At 30.0% G+C, this 16,870-nt stretch overlaps 2 protein-coding genes across 2 annotated transcripts; both read right to left on the minus strand.

Annotated features, from left to right (window-relative positions):
* Positions 1,661 to 2,433, minus strand: LOC105164856 (VQ motif-containing protein 11). The gene has a single exon (XM_011083663.2). The coding sequence runs from the start codon at positions 2,355 to 2,357 to the stop codon at positions 1,845 to 1,847; it is 513 nt and encodes a 170-aa protein (XP_011081965.2). The 5' UTR covers positions 2,358 to 2,433; the 3' UTR covers positions 1,661 to 1,844.
* On the minus strand, positions 7,593 to 10,413 carry LOC105164867 (glycerol kinase). The gene is made up of 4 exons (XM_011083675.2): positions 10,063 to 10,413; positions 9,370 to 9,591; positions 8,092 to 9,058; positions 7,593 to 7,947 (listed from the first exon to the last, which is right to left on the minus strand). Exons 1-4 carry the CDS (start codon positions 10,194 to 10,196, stop codon positions 7,702 to 7,704), a joined length of 1,569 nt encoding a protein of 522 aa, XP_011081977.1. The 5' UTR covers positions 10,197 to 10,413; the 3' UTR covers positions 7,593 to 7,701.

Consider the following 16,870-nt stretch of genomic DNA (forward strand, 5'->3'; position numbering starts at 1 on the left):
TTTACCAATATACATCAAAAAGAAATGTAAATGCTAAAATTTGAAACTTTTTAGGATTCCACATTGAAGAGACTACACAAATTGAAGTCCCACCAAAAGTACCACAAATTTAATTATTTTTCAATTATTGGTTTCTTGGATTACATGTTTTGAGAGAAAAAAAAAATATTAATTGCATTTAATTATTATTTCACGTTGTCATATGGAGAATAATATACTTCATCTTCCCAAAAAAAAAAAAAGAAAAAAGAAAATCTTATCTTATCCATATCACAATAATCTGGCTTGCTCAACTAAAATCGGAGAAGCTGAAAACTTTCAAATGGTTTTGAAAGTTGAAACTCTGACCCGAATTTAAAGCAAAGAGGCTGTAACAGTCACATACACCTCATTCATATTTGACTCTTGAATTACTTGTTTTTTTTATTTATTTATTTATTAGAAACGTTCACTTATGTAATTCAATATATTCAAATATTAAAAAATAATTAAGTACATATCAGACAAAATGTATTGTATATTAGAAATATATATTGTACCTATACTTAGTATATATCTCTTAGGAAGAAAAACGTATGTATTTTTATGGTAGAATCATGGGATAGGATTGCAATAATTATGTTCATTGTACACTTTGAGAAATGAAACACACCACATTCACTCAATTTTCAGTACACCAATAATTTTGTATTTAACCATACGTTTCAAATTATATTAAAACAGAGAAAAACTTATACATTTTCTTTTTTGGAACAAGAGAAAAATTTGGAACTCAAATTCAAGCCTTTTGTCAATAAAAAATTATTAAATTAAGCCCAACTCAAATATAAGCAGATTGTTCAGTTGCTTTGTGACTCCCTCTATCTCAAAGTTAGGAAATCTTTTATTTAAATCAGAATTGATTGTACACCAATCACATAATAAGTATGTTTCATTTGCTATGTACTTGTTACAAGTCTGACCAGATTCAATTTATGCTGAAATTTCCCTTTAGATTCATTACTCCGAAACGTTCTAAAACAATGTTCTATTTACCTAAATGGATCTTTTTAACAATGCATATATAATAATTTTAATTAAAATAATAATTCGATAACCACCATTCGTTGTGACCTAATAGTTAAAGTTGAACACTCCTACACCCATAATGTGGATTTGAACAATGCTAAGGCATTTAATGAGACTGCACATATATCCTAACATGCATGTGTGTTGATTTTCACGTGATGAAACTTTGATTCTTGACTATAATAGGTCAGCTATAGGAACCATGGCTCTGAAAAACACAGTGCAGGCCCAATCCACCCTAACGGATTTGTCATGTTTTTTCATTTTTATAATAATAAAAAACAAAAACTTATTACAAGCTACAGATTTAATTTGCATTTAAATTAAGCTGCTTATATATCATAGTTGTATTAAAGAAGAAGGAAACTTAACTAGAGTTTAGACTACTCTAATTAGGGTCACATAATTACCCCAAACTCATCAACAACATAATTTGAGAAAAATGAAATAGGCTCTCATTTAAAATAGAACCAAATAGAGCAGGATTCATTTTTTATTCAAATTATATTGTATCTTTTATTTATGTGTTTATTGAAGTAAAAAAAATAAAAAAATCGATTTAGCAAATTAAACCTTAGATTTGAACAATATCAGAGTGGAAATTAGGTTTAATTAATCCTATGAATCGCCAATAGGTGGATGAAATATCTTAACAAAAAATCAAAACTCATCGTAACAATATTGGAACATAAGCAAGCAAGGCAGTTAGGTTTGGTGGTGGACTAATACACTAATTACATATGATACTAAGAATCATCTAATTCAAGAATTTGAAATTATGAATGATTATCGGTAGGCCTAGGTGAATGGAGAGGGAACAAGGGCAGGAGCTCCGGCGGGTCGGATCCTCTCGGAGTGCTTGACAGGCTAGGGTGCAAATAAAAACCCTTCTCAGCGATGGCTCTCTCTTCTTCCTCCATTGGAGACTTGGGACTTCTCGCCGCCAGATAATCCAACGGCGAAACTGGCGAAGCCATAACCGTACGATTCCTTGCAGAAGAAGGAGAATGTAATGCGGCGGCGCCATTGTTGTTGTTCAGCTTGATCTCCAGCTTTCTTGCAGTCGGTCTTCTTTCGTGGAGCTTGAAGGCGGGCCTGCGGGGACCCATCTCGCAGGAGGAATTGGGTTTTCCGGCGAGCTTTTCACCGGCTACGCCGGTTAGTCTTTGGACGACGGCGCGGAATGTTGAGGGGTCGGCTTGAACGAAGGTGGTGTTGGGGTCGAATTCGTACCCGTTTGAGAAGGGGTGGGGTGTGGGTGGAAGTGAAGGGTTGGAAGAAGAAGCCATTGGAGTGTGAGGAGAATTATTATTATGAGGAGAAAGAAAGTGAGGAATGGATGGAAGCTGAAAAGGGCCTGCAAACAATGGCATATATATTGGCTTCTTTTATGCTCTCTCTCTCTCTCTCTCTCCAAAAGAATTTAGTTTCTTTATTTCTTCATAATTCTTGAATTGTAGGTGATTTTTATTAGGGATATTAATTGAGGCAGATTTAGAGGGTGTTCGATAAGTTTAATTAATTTATCTTAAAAGATGTTTATCAATAGTATAAAATATTAAATTTTATTTTAAAAATACGTTCTTATAATATTTAAAAGCTTGTAAGATAATAGTAATGACAATCTCGTAGCTAATATGATCAAAATTGAACTCTTTTAATTTTTTTAGGAGAGTTTATAAGCTCATAACATCTTATTTTTATAAGCTTATTTATGAAAAATTTTACCAAATACTTTTTAACATCTTATAAATATTTTACAAGATATTGTTAAAAGTGTCGAATAAATTTACCCAAATATATTCTTAAGAAAAAAAAAAAACAATCATTCAACAATAGACTTTTATGTTGGCTAGAGACGAAATCCTTTTTAGATTTTTTGGGTACATTAAAGATAGAGGAACGACGGTCCGCATATATAGTAATTCTATTTTTTGGGGAATGCCATTACATAAGTTTTTCATTATTGTAAAATATTCTATTTGAATCATGACTACTGTTCAAATGGTGATCCTATAATAAGTATCGTCTTTACATAATTATACAATATGTGATCTTAACTATAACTACTACTCAAAGTATGAGGCCGTCGTCACATCTTCATAGAAATGGTAAGTAAACAGTAAGCAGTGAATTTCCTACAATATAATTGGTTCATATTTAAATCAATTTGATCATAATTTATCTTGTTACAAGATACAACTCATTCCACTTAAACTACAAAAATTGAACCCTTCATCATAGCCCCATTGAGATGCAAAATAATCCAAGTCATTAGTCGTGGATCTATTGCAGTATATCGATATGGTCTAAAAGGATATTTTACTAAATTTATTTAAAATATTTTATAAAATTGCAAATTTTATATGATATCAGATCTTAGTTTAAAAATAAGTATATTATTATACTTAGATAATATAAAATATGAGTTTTGTAAGTTATAGAATGAAAATTGAAATAATTTGTTAAAAAAATGAAAAGAAATTGTTATAAAATGGGTGGAAAAGAGAGGGAGGGAATAATGGGGGGTTGGTAGTTGCAGAGAGATTGCGTGGGGGAAATGAAGTTTGACAATTGACATTACTTACTATAAGGGAAAGGATAAAAGGAGGTCTGTTTTGCCCTTTAACGTCCTTTCCTTTCACTTGCCTTTCTGTTTGTTATTCAACGCATCTTAACAATCTTCTCTTTTATATATATATATATATATATATATACACTTATACTGACCGTTTCCGTACGTCATTCTTATATTTATATGATTAATAATATTTTTACACTTTAACATATATATAATATAAAAATAAATTTACAAACCAATATTACAATAAATAAAAATTTAAAAAAACTAATTTATCAATTAACGTATCGATGTGGTTATGATTTTAACAAAATGATGAAAAGAGTGATTTTGCCCACGATACGATTGCGCACCAGGTGAAATCAATGTTTTGAAATAAAATTTTTTTATACGTATAAGAGATCAAATCAATGAATAGTAAATTATATTTTTTGTATTTATAGTAGTATTGAAATTTACGTAGTATATTAGGGTGTATGTATTTAATGTACGGTTATAAATATAAAAATTACTTTTTTGCTCTTATAACTAAATGTGTATTAACATCATGTATGATTTGAACATTCAAATAAATTGTTATCTTATTGAACACTCCCCAAAACCTTTTAACTTTCAACTCCAAATTTTCCAGAACTAACCAAAACATCTAAAAAAGAACAAGTTCAAACAAACTACTATCGTCAATCACAGTCTAATTTAGTTGACAAAATTGAGATTCTATGATTAAAAGGTTATGAGTTCGAGTTATGCGGACGTGGGAGTATTAATATACTTTAATAGTAATTGTTGGTCTAATGTAACAATAATTATCAATTAATTATACATATTTAATATTAATAATTAAAGTATATTAATTATTGATTAAAATTCAAAATGTAACTATAATGTTGCATATTAGTGATACATATCAATTGACACTTGAGGTGTAAGACCAATGCATGACACAGAAGCAATACAAAGAGAAAAGAGAATGTAACAACAAAAATTTAAGATTATTAATTGTACGTATTAAGTGATAAATATTTTTATTTTGCCACTGCAGTGATCTTCATAATTTTAATATTGACACTATTTAAGTAAACGCTGTCACAAGAAATAATTATGGAGTAATCGCACTCTCCTTTCCTAAAATTTAGTATAATTGTACGGAAATCTTTAATGTAGTTTGAAAAATTACATTTAGCACCCTTGAAATTTGCTTTCGACTAACAAATAGGTTCCTCCATTAGTCAAAATTCACCGAATTTGTTGATATTAACAAAAAACTAAAAAAAAAATAATCTATATTTACCCTCGATTGACTTATAACTGATTTATTACAAGTCAAATAAATCTTTTTATGACCAAATTATCCTCATATGTCTTCACACATCAATGCATATGAGGACATACCTCTCCATTGTTATAAGAATAGTTTAGTCGGAAAAAATTTATTTGACCTGCAAGAAATTAGTAATAAGTTAATCACTGATAAATATTTTTTTTTTTTTGTTAATATCAGTAAATTCAATAAATTTTGATTAATAGGGGTTTATTTATTAAACGAAAATAAACCTCAAAATGGTAAATATATATTTTTTTAAAATTACAAAAAATTTATCTGTAATTATATCAAATATCATGAAAGAAAAATATAATTATCACAATAGTTAACGAGGAAAAATTCTAATTAGGGATACATCATACATGTATATGACAACAAAGCATTATATCACTACGTTATCATTATAAATATATCATTAATTATTTAGAGTGACAATTTAATACACAATTTTCTATTATAAACAATTAGACTTAAACAAAATTAAAATTATTATCACATAAAATATAGTTTGGGTGACAAGTTTCAAATCATCCCTATGATAGAATGAATATATTCCTAATCTTTTTGTGAATAGTCAAAAGTTGTACACATAAGATGTGATGCAAACAAGTTAGAAGTCTTTGAAAAGCAAGACACAGTTGAATGATTCAAGTTTTTGTAGTGGAGGAGCATTCTAGACTAGGTTTCTTGTGTGTTGTGGCCTAAGTATGAGTGATTAACCCCACTAAACAAGTTTATGTTCCCTAACCAACCATTAATTATTAATTTAGATAAATTCAAGACCAAGATTAAGAATTCCATGTTGTCTGTGGGATGACTTTTTAACTAATTTATGAATAAAATAAACAATGTGTGATGAATGCTGTCTTTTCTCCAAACTCACTAAATTAGTGGACTCTAAGTCAGCTACATTGACTTACAAGTCACAATCCTAATTATAGTATTAATAAGGTGCATTAAAAGAATTTAAATTTAAATTAAAAATTGGTAGAAATAATAAAAGAATTATATGGGGTCATATTACTTTGACACCCCTTCTACCTTTTGATAATTACAAAAACACCCCTAAGGGCATTTCTGTTTTTGAAAAATTATTTTAAAAGTTGACCTAGTCAATAAGGATATTTTTGAGTTTTAAAAACTGTGAGGGCTGGTTTCTGTAATTTTTTAAAAGGTATCAGTGGTTTGTGTGAAAAAGCAATAGGTGAGGAGTGCAAATATAATTATTCCATTAAATAACCACAATCAAATACCACTACATCATACAAGATGGTAGATAGAACATAATTATATTACAAGTATTCCACCATAAATATAAGGGTAAATTACAATGACTTCTCCTGAAATTTGTCATAATTACGAATACTTCCTCGTTATTTGAATAATTACAAATACTCCCTCATGTTTGATGAAATTATGTAATTATTGGATGGAGGTATGAAATTGTCAACTTTGCCCTTACTGTATTTTTTTATTTTTTTAAGAAAAAATAAAACTTATAAGAATTTCAAATGGGATGGATGGAAAAATTTTAAAAATTATGAAAAAATTATCCACTTAGTTCATAAAAAAATAATTTTTTAAAAATAAATAAAATTATAATTTTTAATATACAATGACATTTTGATCAATTTACCATAAAAAATAGATAAAACCTAACAGATTGAACTAATTGTTAGACGACCATTAAAATTAGGGGAGTATTGGTAATTTTTCGAACAATAAAAAGTATTCGTAATTATGCCAAACATGAGTAGAAGATGCTGTAATTTACGCTAAATATAATCAAACAAAACAGTACACAACAGAGGTTTATTTAATGAAACAATCTTTCCAGTACAAAATACACCTCAATTTGACCAATTTATTCATAGAAATATATATAACAAATTAGTAAATGTAGCAGCGGAAAAGAGGCAGAATGCGTGCCAGAAACAGCTTCGTACTTTAAAAGAAAATAAAATACAATTTATAACTTTCAGTCCCACGCAATTATTTGTAGACATTATTATGCCCATTAAATAATTTTATAATTTCCTTATTAACTTTAAAAATAAGCTTAATTTTAAAATTTAGTTATAATCTATATTTTGTACAATCAATTACGAAATCGTGAATTAAATCACTTATTTAGAAATAATTTATTTCAGTCTGAAGCAGGCTTGAAAGAGGAGTGTAGAATTGCTGCCCATGAAACAGGCAATCAATCTCATGAATTCTCAGGGGTGTTTGAGTAAAACATGATACTGATGGGAGCAATTTAGCTTGAGTCTCTTTGAGGGTTCTTGTATTGTACCTCCAATCAAAGATGTCATTTTTTTCTTCTTTGATGTGGATTGCATGTTTGCCGTCCTCAACCCTCTTTGCAAAATGGGGTAGAATCAAGAATGTTTGCCGTCCAAATGCAGATGTCATGCTTCTACTTCCACCACATTTTTTAATATTTATGTGAATTTCTTTCTTATTATTTTCTGCAAATATTCTTTGTAATTGGTAGTTGCTGATGGATGTGATTTTAAATGAATGTGCTAAATTATCATTAATCTAATAGTATATAATTTATAGAAAGAATAATTAGAAAAAAAATGAAACTTCACAATAGTAAAAAAAAACAACAGATTCACAGAAAGTTTTATTCAAATTCATATTACTTGTTTTTTTCAAAAAAAAAAGGGGGGGGGAAAGACTGTAAGAATTGAAAGCAGATTGCAGCATTGAATGACATAATTTACAGAGAGAGATCAGCCAAGTCAAAGGTTCTGGTAACAGCTTTGCACCAGGACTCCACCTTCTGCTTCCTAAGTTGTTCGTCTATAGCCGGCCTGAAGACGGTGTCTTTCTCCGTCTTCTCTCCCGATGAAAATATCTGGTCCTCTGTCCAAACGCCCACGGCTAGACCAGCAGCATAGGCTGCTCCAAGTGCCGTTGTCTCTATGTCAGCTGGTCTCACTACTGGACTACCCAATATGTCTGCCTGCAGATGCCAAACCTTAACTCGTGAAGTGGATTATATATCCAGATTGTCTATTTTCATATGCAAAATTACAACAGAAGATGAAATATCAACAAGAGGTCTAGGAACATAATAGAGGAACTAGACAGATCAAGAAAACTAGACCTGAATTTGCATTAGTAGGTTGTTGACGGTCGCCCCACCGTCTACTCTGAGTAGAAACTCCCCCTTATCGTTCTTAACCTCGCCCTTCTCTCCAGCATCCTTGTGCATCGAATCCAAGACATCTTTCACCTGGAAACACATGCTCTCAAGCACAGCCCGAGCAATGTGGGATTTGTTTGTAAACCTTGTAATCCCAATACAAACTCCCCTAGCATCGTCGCGCCACCATGGTGCAAACAATCCATTAAAAGCTGGTACAAAGTAAACCCCGCCAGACGAGTCAACCTCCAAGGCCAGCTTCTCAATCTCACTTGCAGTCTTGATTATGCCAAGACTGTCTCTCAGCCACTGAACAGCTGCACCGGCAATGGCAATGGAGCCCTCCAAAGCATAGTTGGTTGGAGCTTTAGGCCCAAGCTTATAAGCCAAAGTGCTCAATAAACCATGGTTCGACTTTATTATCTCCTCGCCTGTGTTAAGAAGTATAAAAGCTCCCGTTCCATAGGTGCTCTTAGCTTCACCTTTCCGGCATGCTTGCCCCAACATCGCAGCATGTTGATCACCGAGACATCCAGCAATAGGGATCCCAGTGATAGGCCATCCTTTGCTGATATTTCCTACGATCTCGGCATTACTAACAATTTTAGGTAAAATTGCCAAAGGAATCCCCAGCTCATTTAGTATCGTTTTATCCCACTCAAGCGTCTTGAGATTCATCAACATAGTTCTTGAAGCATTCGACAAATCAGTGACATGTAAACCATTTTCTTTCCCACCGGTCAAGTTCCAAATCAACCACGTGTCTATGGTTCCGAACAGTGCATCTCCTTTCTTCACAGCTTCCTTTACGGCATCAACATTTTCCAACAACCATAACAGCTTCAAGGCGCTGAAATAAGTGCTTATGGGCAAACCACATGCCTCCACAAAATGGGTTCTTCCCCCTGACAACTCTTTTTCCAATTTTCTGAATTAGAAAATATAAATATCAGCCACCACAACCATAAATTTGATTCAACTCAACAACTCCCATAAACAAAATTTCACAAGAATTAGGTCACCCATTTAAGTGATAACTGATTAATATGAGTCAAACACCATCAACTCAAGAAACCATTTCAAAACTAGACTTCTTCGTAGCTGCACTCACCAAACCTCCGGAAATATCCAGAATCCAGTTCATATATTGTCAAAATTCAAGAAATGAGTACAAGTCTAGATGGCCCTCTATACTAACATCCATAAACCAAAAACAGAAAGATGAAGAGAAAGAGAGACCTGCAAATTGAACTTGTTCGGACATCCATCCAAACAATGGCCTTGTGAAGAGGGCAGCCAGTGGATCTGCTCCAAACGACAGTGGTTTCTCTCTGATTGGTCAAACCAATGGCTTTCAGTCCACTAACAACATTGTGGCCTGCAGCAGTGGCCTTGTCAATAGCCTTTGCAATACACTCTCTCACACTCTCAAGAATCTCCATTGGATCATGCTCCACCCATCTACCAAAAACAAGCAAAACATTAAAACAAGTGATCACATAGTGATAAACCCAAAGAAAACCCACAACAAAGATCCAATTTTTACATAAAAAAATACAGTCAAAACAAAGAGGGGGGAAAAAGAAAAAAATGAAAACCCAAAAAAACCATAATTTGTTTTTATTTTTTACAAGTGATCAAATACATCTCTCGGTATCAATTTCAAGACATCAAGATATGAAAGATTAGTTCATCAACAAAGAAGCATATAACAAACAGAAACTAGTGTACAAGTAGCCAAATACTCACATAGGTGAAACTTGAATCCAAGAACTTATATCAAATGAAGAGTTTCGAGACTTGATTAGTTTTCATTAATTCCAAAAGATTGAATCTTTTACATGGAAAAAGTGCTAAAAAGTACTGTTCTTTTGCGTGTAAAGAGTAGTGTGTGTGTGTGTGAGAGAGAGAGAGAGAGAGAGAGAGTGATACCCTGATTGTGGATAGAACTGAGTGAATTCAACTTGGTGAGATGCAAGGGGTCGAGCAGAGCGGTCATAGATGATGAATCTTGTGCTGGTTGTGCCTTGATCTATGGAACCAATAAACACTTCTTCCCCCGCCATTCTCTTCTTACTTGAATCCGCCTTTCTTTCAATGGGAAACAGATGAACACAGACGCACAACTACTAATATAGAAGCTGTAGGAGTAGGAGTTGGAGAGACATGTGAAGTCAACACATGCGATTGCTTAAAGTCAAGCAGCGCTGAGTTTCTTGGTTTTGACGATTCATCATAGCTTTATCCATTTTCTTGTTTCTCTCTCTCTCTCTCTCTCTCTCTCTCTCTCTTGTTAAAGAATTTACAGCTTGAAGCTTTTTTATTTATGAGATTTAGGCTAATCTTTTATCGATTAAGCATATCGGCTGGAATTAATGGTTTCTTAGTACGGTGGTAATGGATGAGATCCGTTAACAAGTTTGAAATTATTGAACAAACGTCTAATTAAACCTCTATATATCATGTTGATTATGATTATTATATTTTTACATAGCACGTTAATTGATTTATTTTTATCCAATTACATATTCAAATAAATAAATAAATAAACTTATGTCATCTAAATTCATTCCCTCTCATTGTTTTTTTTCCCGCTGAGATTAGGTAAAATTATAAGCAATAGCGACCATAGTTTCATTTTTAGAACTTTGGAGTTGGAAGAGTTTCCGCTCATATTTAAATTATAGATCAATAGTTATAATTGTTAATTTATTTGTTCCCTAATTTGGAGTTGATGGAATTTAATTGAAAATTTATACTTCAAATCTTGTTGACAGATTTGAAATTTGAATTTATAAATGATAATAAAAAAAATACTTTGTTTAGTATTAACGTGATCTCTTAAAAACCAATAAAAGTTATATTTGAATTTATAAATTCAGAATTATGAATTTTAAATTTCTAATAATAACAAATTATTTGAACTTGTTTAGATAATTATAAATTCAAAGTATTTTAAATCCTTCAACTTCAATTTCGAACTATGTTTTACGGGATGTTGAATGAATTTTAAATTATGTTAATAGAGTTATTTAAAATTTATTTTCTAAATTCAAATTCACCAATTTGAATATAACTCAAAATGATAAATTCCTATTCTTGGGATGATGGTGAAATAAATCATTTAATCAAAGATAAAGCGTTTGAATATGAAAAATGAAACTGAAATCTAAGTAGATAGTGAAGAAAAATAATAGGGATTCATGCAGTCTTGTTTTTCGAGAAAAAATGGAACTAGCGCGTGGTTAGCTTAAAGTCCATTGTGGACTCAACTTAGAATCTTAGACCCCTATTTTGGTTACCTATTGCTTCCAACAACCAGATCTAACTAACCATAAGGTTCTTTAGAGTAATTGCATGTAGTACATGTGCATATGTGTGCATCAAAACAAGTGAAATAATATCCCGATTATAGGCGTAGAAATCATCCATCATTCTCAATGTGAATTAGTGAAAAATAATGTGATGAGTTACAAAGAAATAGTGGAGATAAACGGCTAATAAGTGGACATAATATCGTACATGAATATGATATAGTGGGAAGATGGAATTGAAGAGAGATTGTTATAAATATTATTGGCATGAACATCCACCAACACCACTAACCTCAACATCAATAAATAAATATATATATTATAATTTAAATATTAAAATACAATATATATCAACAGATATGATCAACTTTTTCGGCTATAACCATAAATATCGTCATGATGCCACTTTTAATTAGACCACGAGAGGCCCGTGACCGTGACTCCCAATTTTCAATAGTTCCGTGGTCAAAGGTACCAAAATTTTATACTTAAAAACAGGATTTTTGTAATTGAATATTATTATTATATAATTAAATCTATGATTGAAGTTACTTGAAGAAAAGGGAAAAAGCACATAAAAATTTCAGAGTTGACTAAATATATTCTGGTAAATCCTTTTTTAATAGTTAAATATATGGTAATCTAAATGCAATAATTTTTTTATATTATCCATACTAACATGATTACACCAGAAATATTAAATGCTCAATATTCATCATCAGAGCCCAATTGCCACAGCTCCATCACTCTTTTGCATTTGGCCCATCCAATTTTGCAATTCGGTCTAAACTTTTCTCTTCTTTCCCCTTTTAGAAGGATCAAAGCCGGTTCTCTAATTTCTCTTTGGGATTCAAATCAACCATCTATTTTTTATAGAAACAAAGTGCCACCATTGTGGGTCTAAACTTCTTGGGGTGGTTGTCAACTATTTTACCCAATTTATTTTGAGTAAAATTATTACAATTATATAATAAATCTCAAGTATCAACAATTATAGCGATCTATATCTGTATTATATATTAAGGGAGCGCATCATTTTTATGTCCCCTCTTTTCGTCTGTTTTTTTAATATGTATTTTATTTATGCATCTAATTTCCAGTCGCCTAATATATATACATATAAACATTTTTATTGAGGGTTGAGTTAAGTAGCTCTGTTCCTGCCTATAGTTTATTTATATAAATTGTTCATATTTTTGAAAAAATTACTCATATATCTATTAGAAACATCAATGTCATTTACACAAATCGCTAATGTTTTTTTAGAAAATTACTCGTACACTACCTCAAAGCTTCAATTGTGTGTCCAAGAATGATTTCTGTAATTACCAGAAAAAATTGGGATGATTTGTGTAAATTTGTTGCATATTAATATAAAGCATTTCGCAGTATATTTAATATAAAGTTAATATAAATTTTATACGGATTATATGTATAAATAAATTACATTATATCACGAGAAAGTGATCCCTAAAGAAATGAGGAGTTGAGATAGCTCAAGTATGGTAAGAAATTATGATTAGATAAGGTTGTAATATTGTTGGAATGATTTTTGTATAATTGGAAGGTTTGATTTGAGGTGAGGCAATACCAAAAGTTGATATGACTTTTGCAATTATGTCACCATCAAACAAACATTGCTCAAATTTCAATCTTTGCCCAACACCTGAAACAAAAATAAAATAAAATAAAATTCGGTTTTGGGTTATCTTGAAACAAAATTCAAAATGTTACCTATGTTTGGATGTCAATTTGCTACCATGTTTGGACCCACGCAGAATCCACCCTGACTTATACTTGTAAATATATGTATGTAATTTATTTACTTTTATTTTTATTTAAGAAAATAAATTGCATATTTAATAAAAATAATAATTTATTCAATCTTTATATTTTTTAAATATATTAATTAACTGAATAAAAAAAATCTAACCTAAATTTACAGGTTTAAAATGGAAACAAATTTTAGATGAATTTAAAAAACTACAGGGACAAATCTACAAGTGGATTACTATTCCTACCAACCAAAATCTTTAATGATGTACCATTATTTATGCATTTCTTCTTCAAATTATTATAATAATAAAAGATTTGGGTAATAATTATTTGCCAATAGAACAAAAGGAAACATAGAATAACTGCATTATGATGAGATATTGGCTGTCAATTTTTGCTGTCGGTGACCCTATTTGCCTGCATTCCTCCTTCATATCACCATTTTCCAACTGGTTTTCAAGATATTATTTTTTATTTTATTTAAATATTTATTCAAAAAAATACCTTTGAAATATTTGATTTCATTATTAAAAAGTCGAATTTAAATAAATTCGATCTAATCATGCATAAATGAAGCTCTATATTTTAACTTTTTGCTGTGTATTTTATTTTCATTTTTGGTTTTTTGATGAATGAAAATGGCAAGTTGGAGGTTGGGAAAACGGCAAAATTTGGAAATATGCAGAAAGAAACAGAACAGAAAAAGTTATCCTGTGGCTGTGGGAAACGATCGCACGCTATTCAATACATCACAGTGGAGATCTGGAACCGCTAATTACTCATACCATCTCATCAACCCTCTCCCCCTTATTCAAAAACGATTGCTACCCGAATCAATATTTATATATTTCACACATTCTAGACTTGGTTGTTGATCATTTGTATGTGTTCAAATTTCTATGGGTTGTTGAAACTCAAAACATAATAAATTAATAGTAAATGGTACAAGTATTTTCTTGACAATCCACATTTTAGTACAACCAAATTACGTGAGATAACATAAAATACTGAAAGGCATTTGTACCCCATTGCTGTGGTGTCAAGGAACAACAAGTTAGACACACTTTAATTCTCCCACCTATAAATCCCATTACTTATTATTATATTTTTATTACATATGTAATTGTTGTGACAAAGCTGTCAATATATTAAATAACGTACAGACATGGGCGTAATTAATAAATGTTGATTGGTCATGCCCACATTGCCTCACCAGTTATGGCACCCAAACTCAGATCCACGCTATCGTTTTATTGTCATATTCTATTTTTATTTTTAAACAACCTCATTGACATTAAATTTTTTGTTTGAACAAATTATCATTTAAAACATCAAATTTATTAGCGATTGAGTTTTAAATTAAAATTTGGGCTATACATGTTTTGGGTAAATTTGCAATAATTTTATATTAAATTTGGCCTTGTACATTTTAATGAATTGATTGAAGATAAAATGGAATATTGCTCTTTTATTTTAAACTGATTAATTGGGTCAAGACATTTAAACATGACATGTTTGGGAGATTAATCTGTCAAACGTCAATTGTGCTCAAATCCAGTATAAGTGAACCGCAAATTAAAGATACTAGCTTATGCCTGTAAAAAGAAACCTTGAGAACACAATGAGACATCCACACGACGACTCAACTCAAAAGCTAGTTCAGAATATTAAATTTCAAAATGACTCATTGTTTGCTCCCACAAAGTTGGAGGAAAGCACACATCTGCATCCAAAAACAAGTTTCGAGCGAATTGAGCCCTTGGCTTGCAGTTTGGAGATAAGAATCAAGATATAATTTTCATTTTCAGAAATAGTAATATTTTTTTATTTAAATTCATAGAAAATTTATATTAGCCATATTTTTCTAGCCTTGTAACTGTATATTATTCGTGTGAACAAATAATAATCATTTAATTATTTGGTGTATTACATAGCTGATGTAGCATCTACACACATAACTGGCGATTGCTTACTGGGTGTAATTCTTTTATTCTTATTCTTGGTGTGTTTTTATTTTTACGTGAAAATAAAATACGTCGGAATTTGTTTATATAATTTTTAGTTATGTCATGTTATAATATATATATATATATATTTGAATAAAGCTTGATGATTGTGTTTATATTGTTCAATTGATATTAATGATGTCATATAAATTTATTATTAAAAATATTATAATACTATTTTCTCAACTGAATATTAATTTAAAATAAAAACGATTTTTGGAGGATTTTTCCTCAAAGTTTAATATAATAATTACAATTTTATTTAAAGCCACCACACAAGCAATAATTTCCTGTACATGTATAGTGGGCCTCCCACTAGTATAGTACTAATTGGTAAGAGAATGTGAAGTAGAGGGCAAGCAATAGAGAAACACATGTTCAAACAAAATATTAATTATTATATATATTTTTTTTCTTGTTAATATAAGACCTCCTATATCAAGTGGGCATTGAGGTTGATCCCAATTATTTAATATTAATTAATATTATTAGGTATGAATATTGAGAATTTACTTGGTGACTTTTTAATTAGGTGTGATGACAACCATACACCAATTAATATGACCTTTTCTTAGTATTTTTCTTTGTATTGTAAAATTCTGGATAATTTTACTTTTAATCGTTGTTACAACCAGCAGAGAAATTAGATTACAAGAATAAGAAAAGTAAGCACAGAATATTTATATTTTTAAGTGAAATAATTACATTAAATGAATTAATTTTAAAAGGCGTGTAGTTAAGTTTATTTAAAAATATTTTATAAGATTCTTTTGGAGTTTATAAGATATTAACTTCTGTTTTAAAATATGTATTCGAAGCATTTGAATAATTCTAAAGCTTGTCGCAATTAAATATTTTATTTTATTTAGAAATTTAAAATATATAGTCTAAATTAATATCTTGAGACAACTTTGAACTTCAATTAACTTTAAAGTAGCATTTAATGATATGAAAGCATCATTTGCAATGTACTATCAACAACTTACCTTTCTTTTGCACTTCATTATTTAATAAAATAAAATACTAATATTCTTTTTTTATTATGTAATTATATAAAATTTTAAAAAGAAAGAAATACCAATTCTTTACATTGGATAAGATGTATGTTTTTTTTATAAAGTAAAAGAAAAAGAAAAAAAATAAAACTATTAAAGTGTAAAAGAGCATAAGGCCCCGTTTGGATGTTTCATTATTTTTATTTTTTTACCGTTAGGTTGTCCACTGTTATCAACATCCACTAACTCTAGAATTTCATAATTTATTTTAAATTTTTAATTTTTTAATTAAAAATAAAAATAGAATTATAAAATATAAATTAATATTCAAAATTATTATAATTATGCCTGTTCATTTAAATGTGTAGCATACATAAACCCCCAATCTTTGACTTGGGCAGAATGTAGTTGTCTAGTTAAGGTGGACTTTCTTCCATGCTAATATTACCCTCTTTATTATATAAACTGAAAATTACACTTTCCTTTTCTGAAAATGAGTGTAATTATATGTAAATATTTTTTAAAAATTATATTTAATATTTAATATTTTATTTTAATTAATTTATTACTCAAAATTTATTAAATTTGTTTATAATAATAGAAAAAATTAAATAAAGATTAATATTTATATTTGAATAATTTATTATTG

Source organism: Sesamum indicum, linkage group LG1 (assembly GCF_000512975.1).
Source record: "Sesamum indicum cultivar Zhongzhi No. 13 linkage group LG1, S_indicum_v1.0, whole genome shotgun sequence".
NCBI lineage: Eukaryota > Viridiplantae > Streptophyta > Magnoliopsida > Lamiales > Pedaliaceae > Sesamum > Sesamum indicum.

Coding starts and splice junctions, on each gene's coding strand:
- LOC105164867 (XM_011083675.2), bottom strand. CDS start 10,196: ATGGCGGGGGAAGAAGTGTTTATTGGTTCCATAGATCAAGGCACAACC. Junction 9,592..10,062: donor CAGTTCTATCCACAATCAGG/GTATCACTCTCT, acceptor TGTTTTTGGTAG/ATGGGTGGAGCATGATCCAA. Junction 9,059..9,369: donor CGAACAAGTTCAATTTGCAG/GTCTCTCTTTCT, acceptor TTTCTAATTCAG/AAAATTGGAAAAAGAGTTGT.
- LOC105164856 (XM_011083663.2), bottom strand. CDS start 2,357: ATGGCTTCTTCTTCCAACCCTTCACTTCCACCCACACCCCACCCCTTC.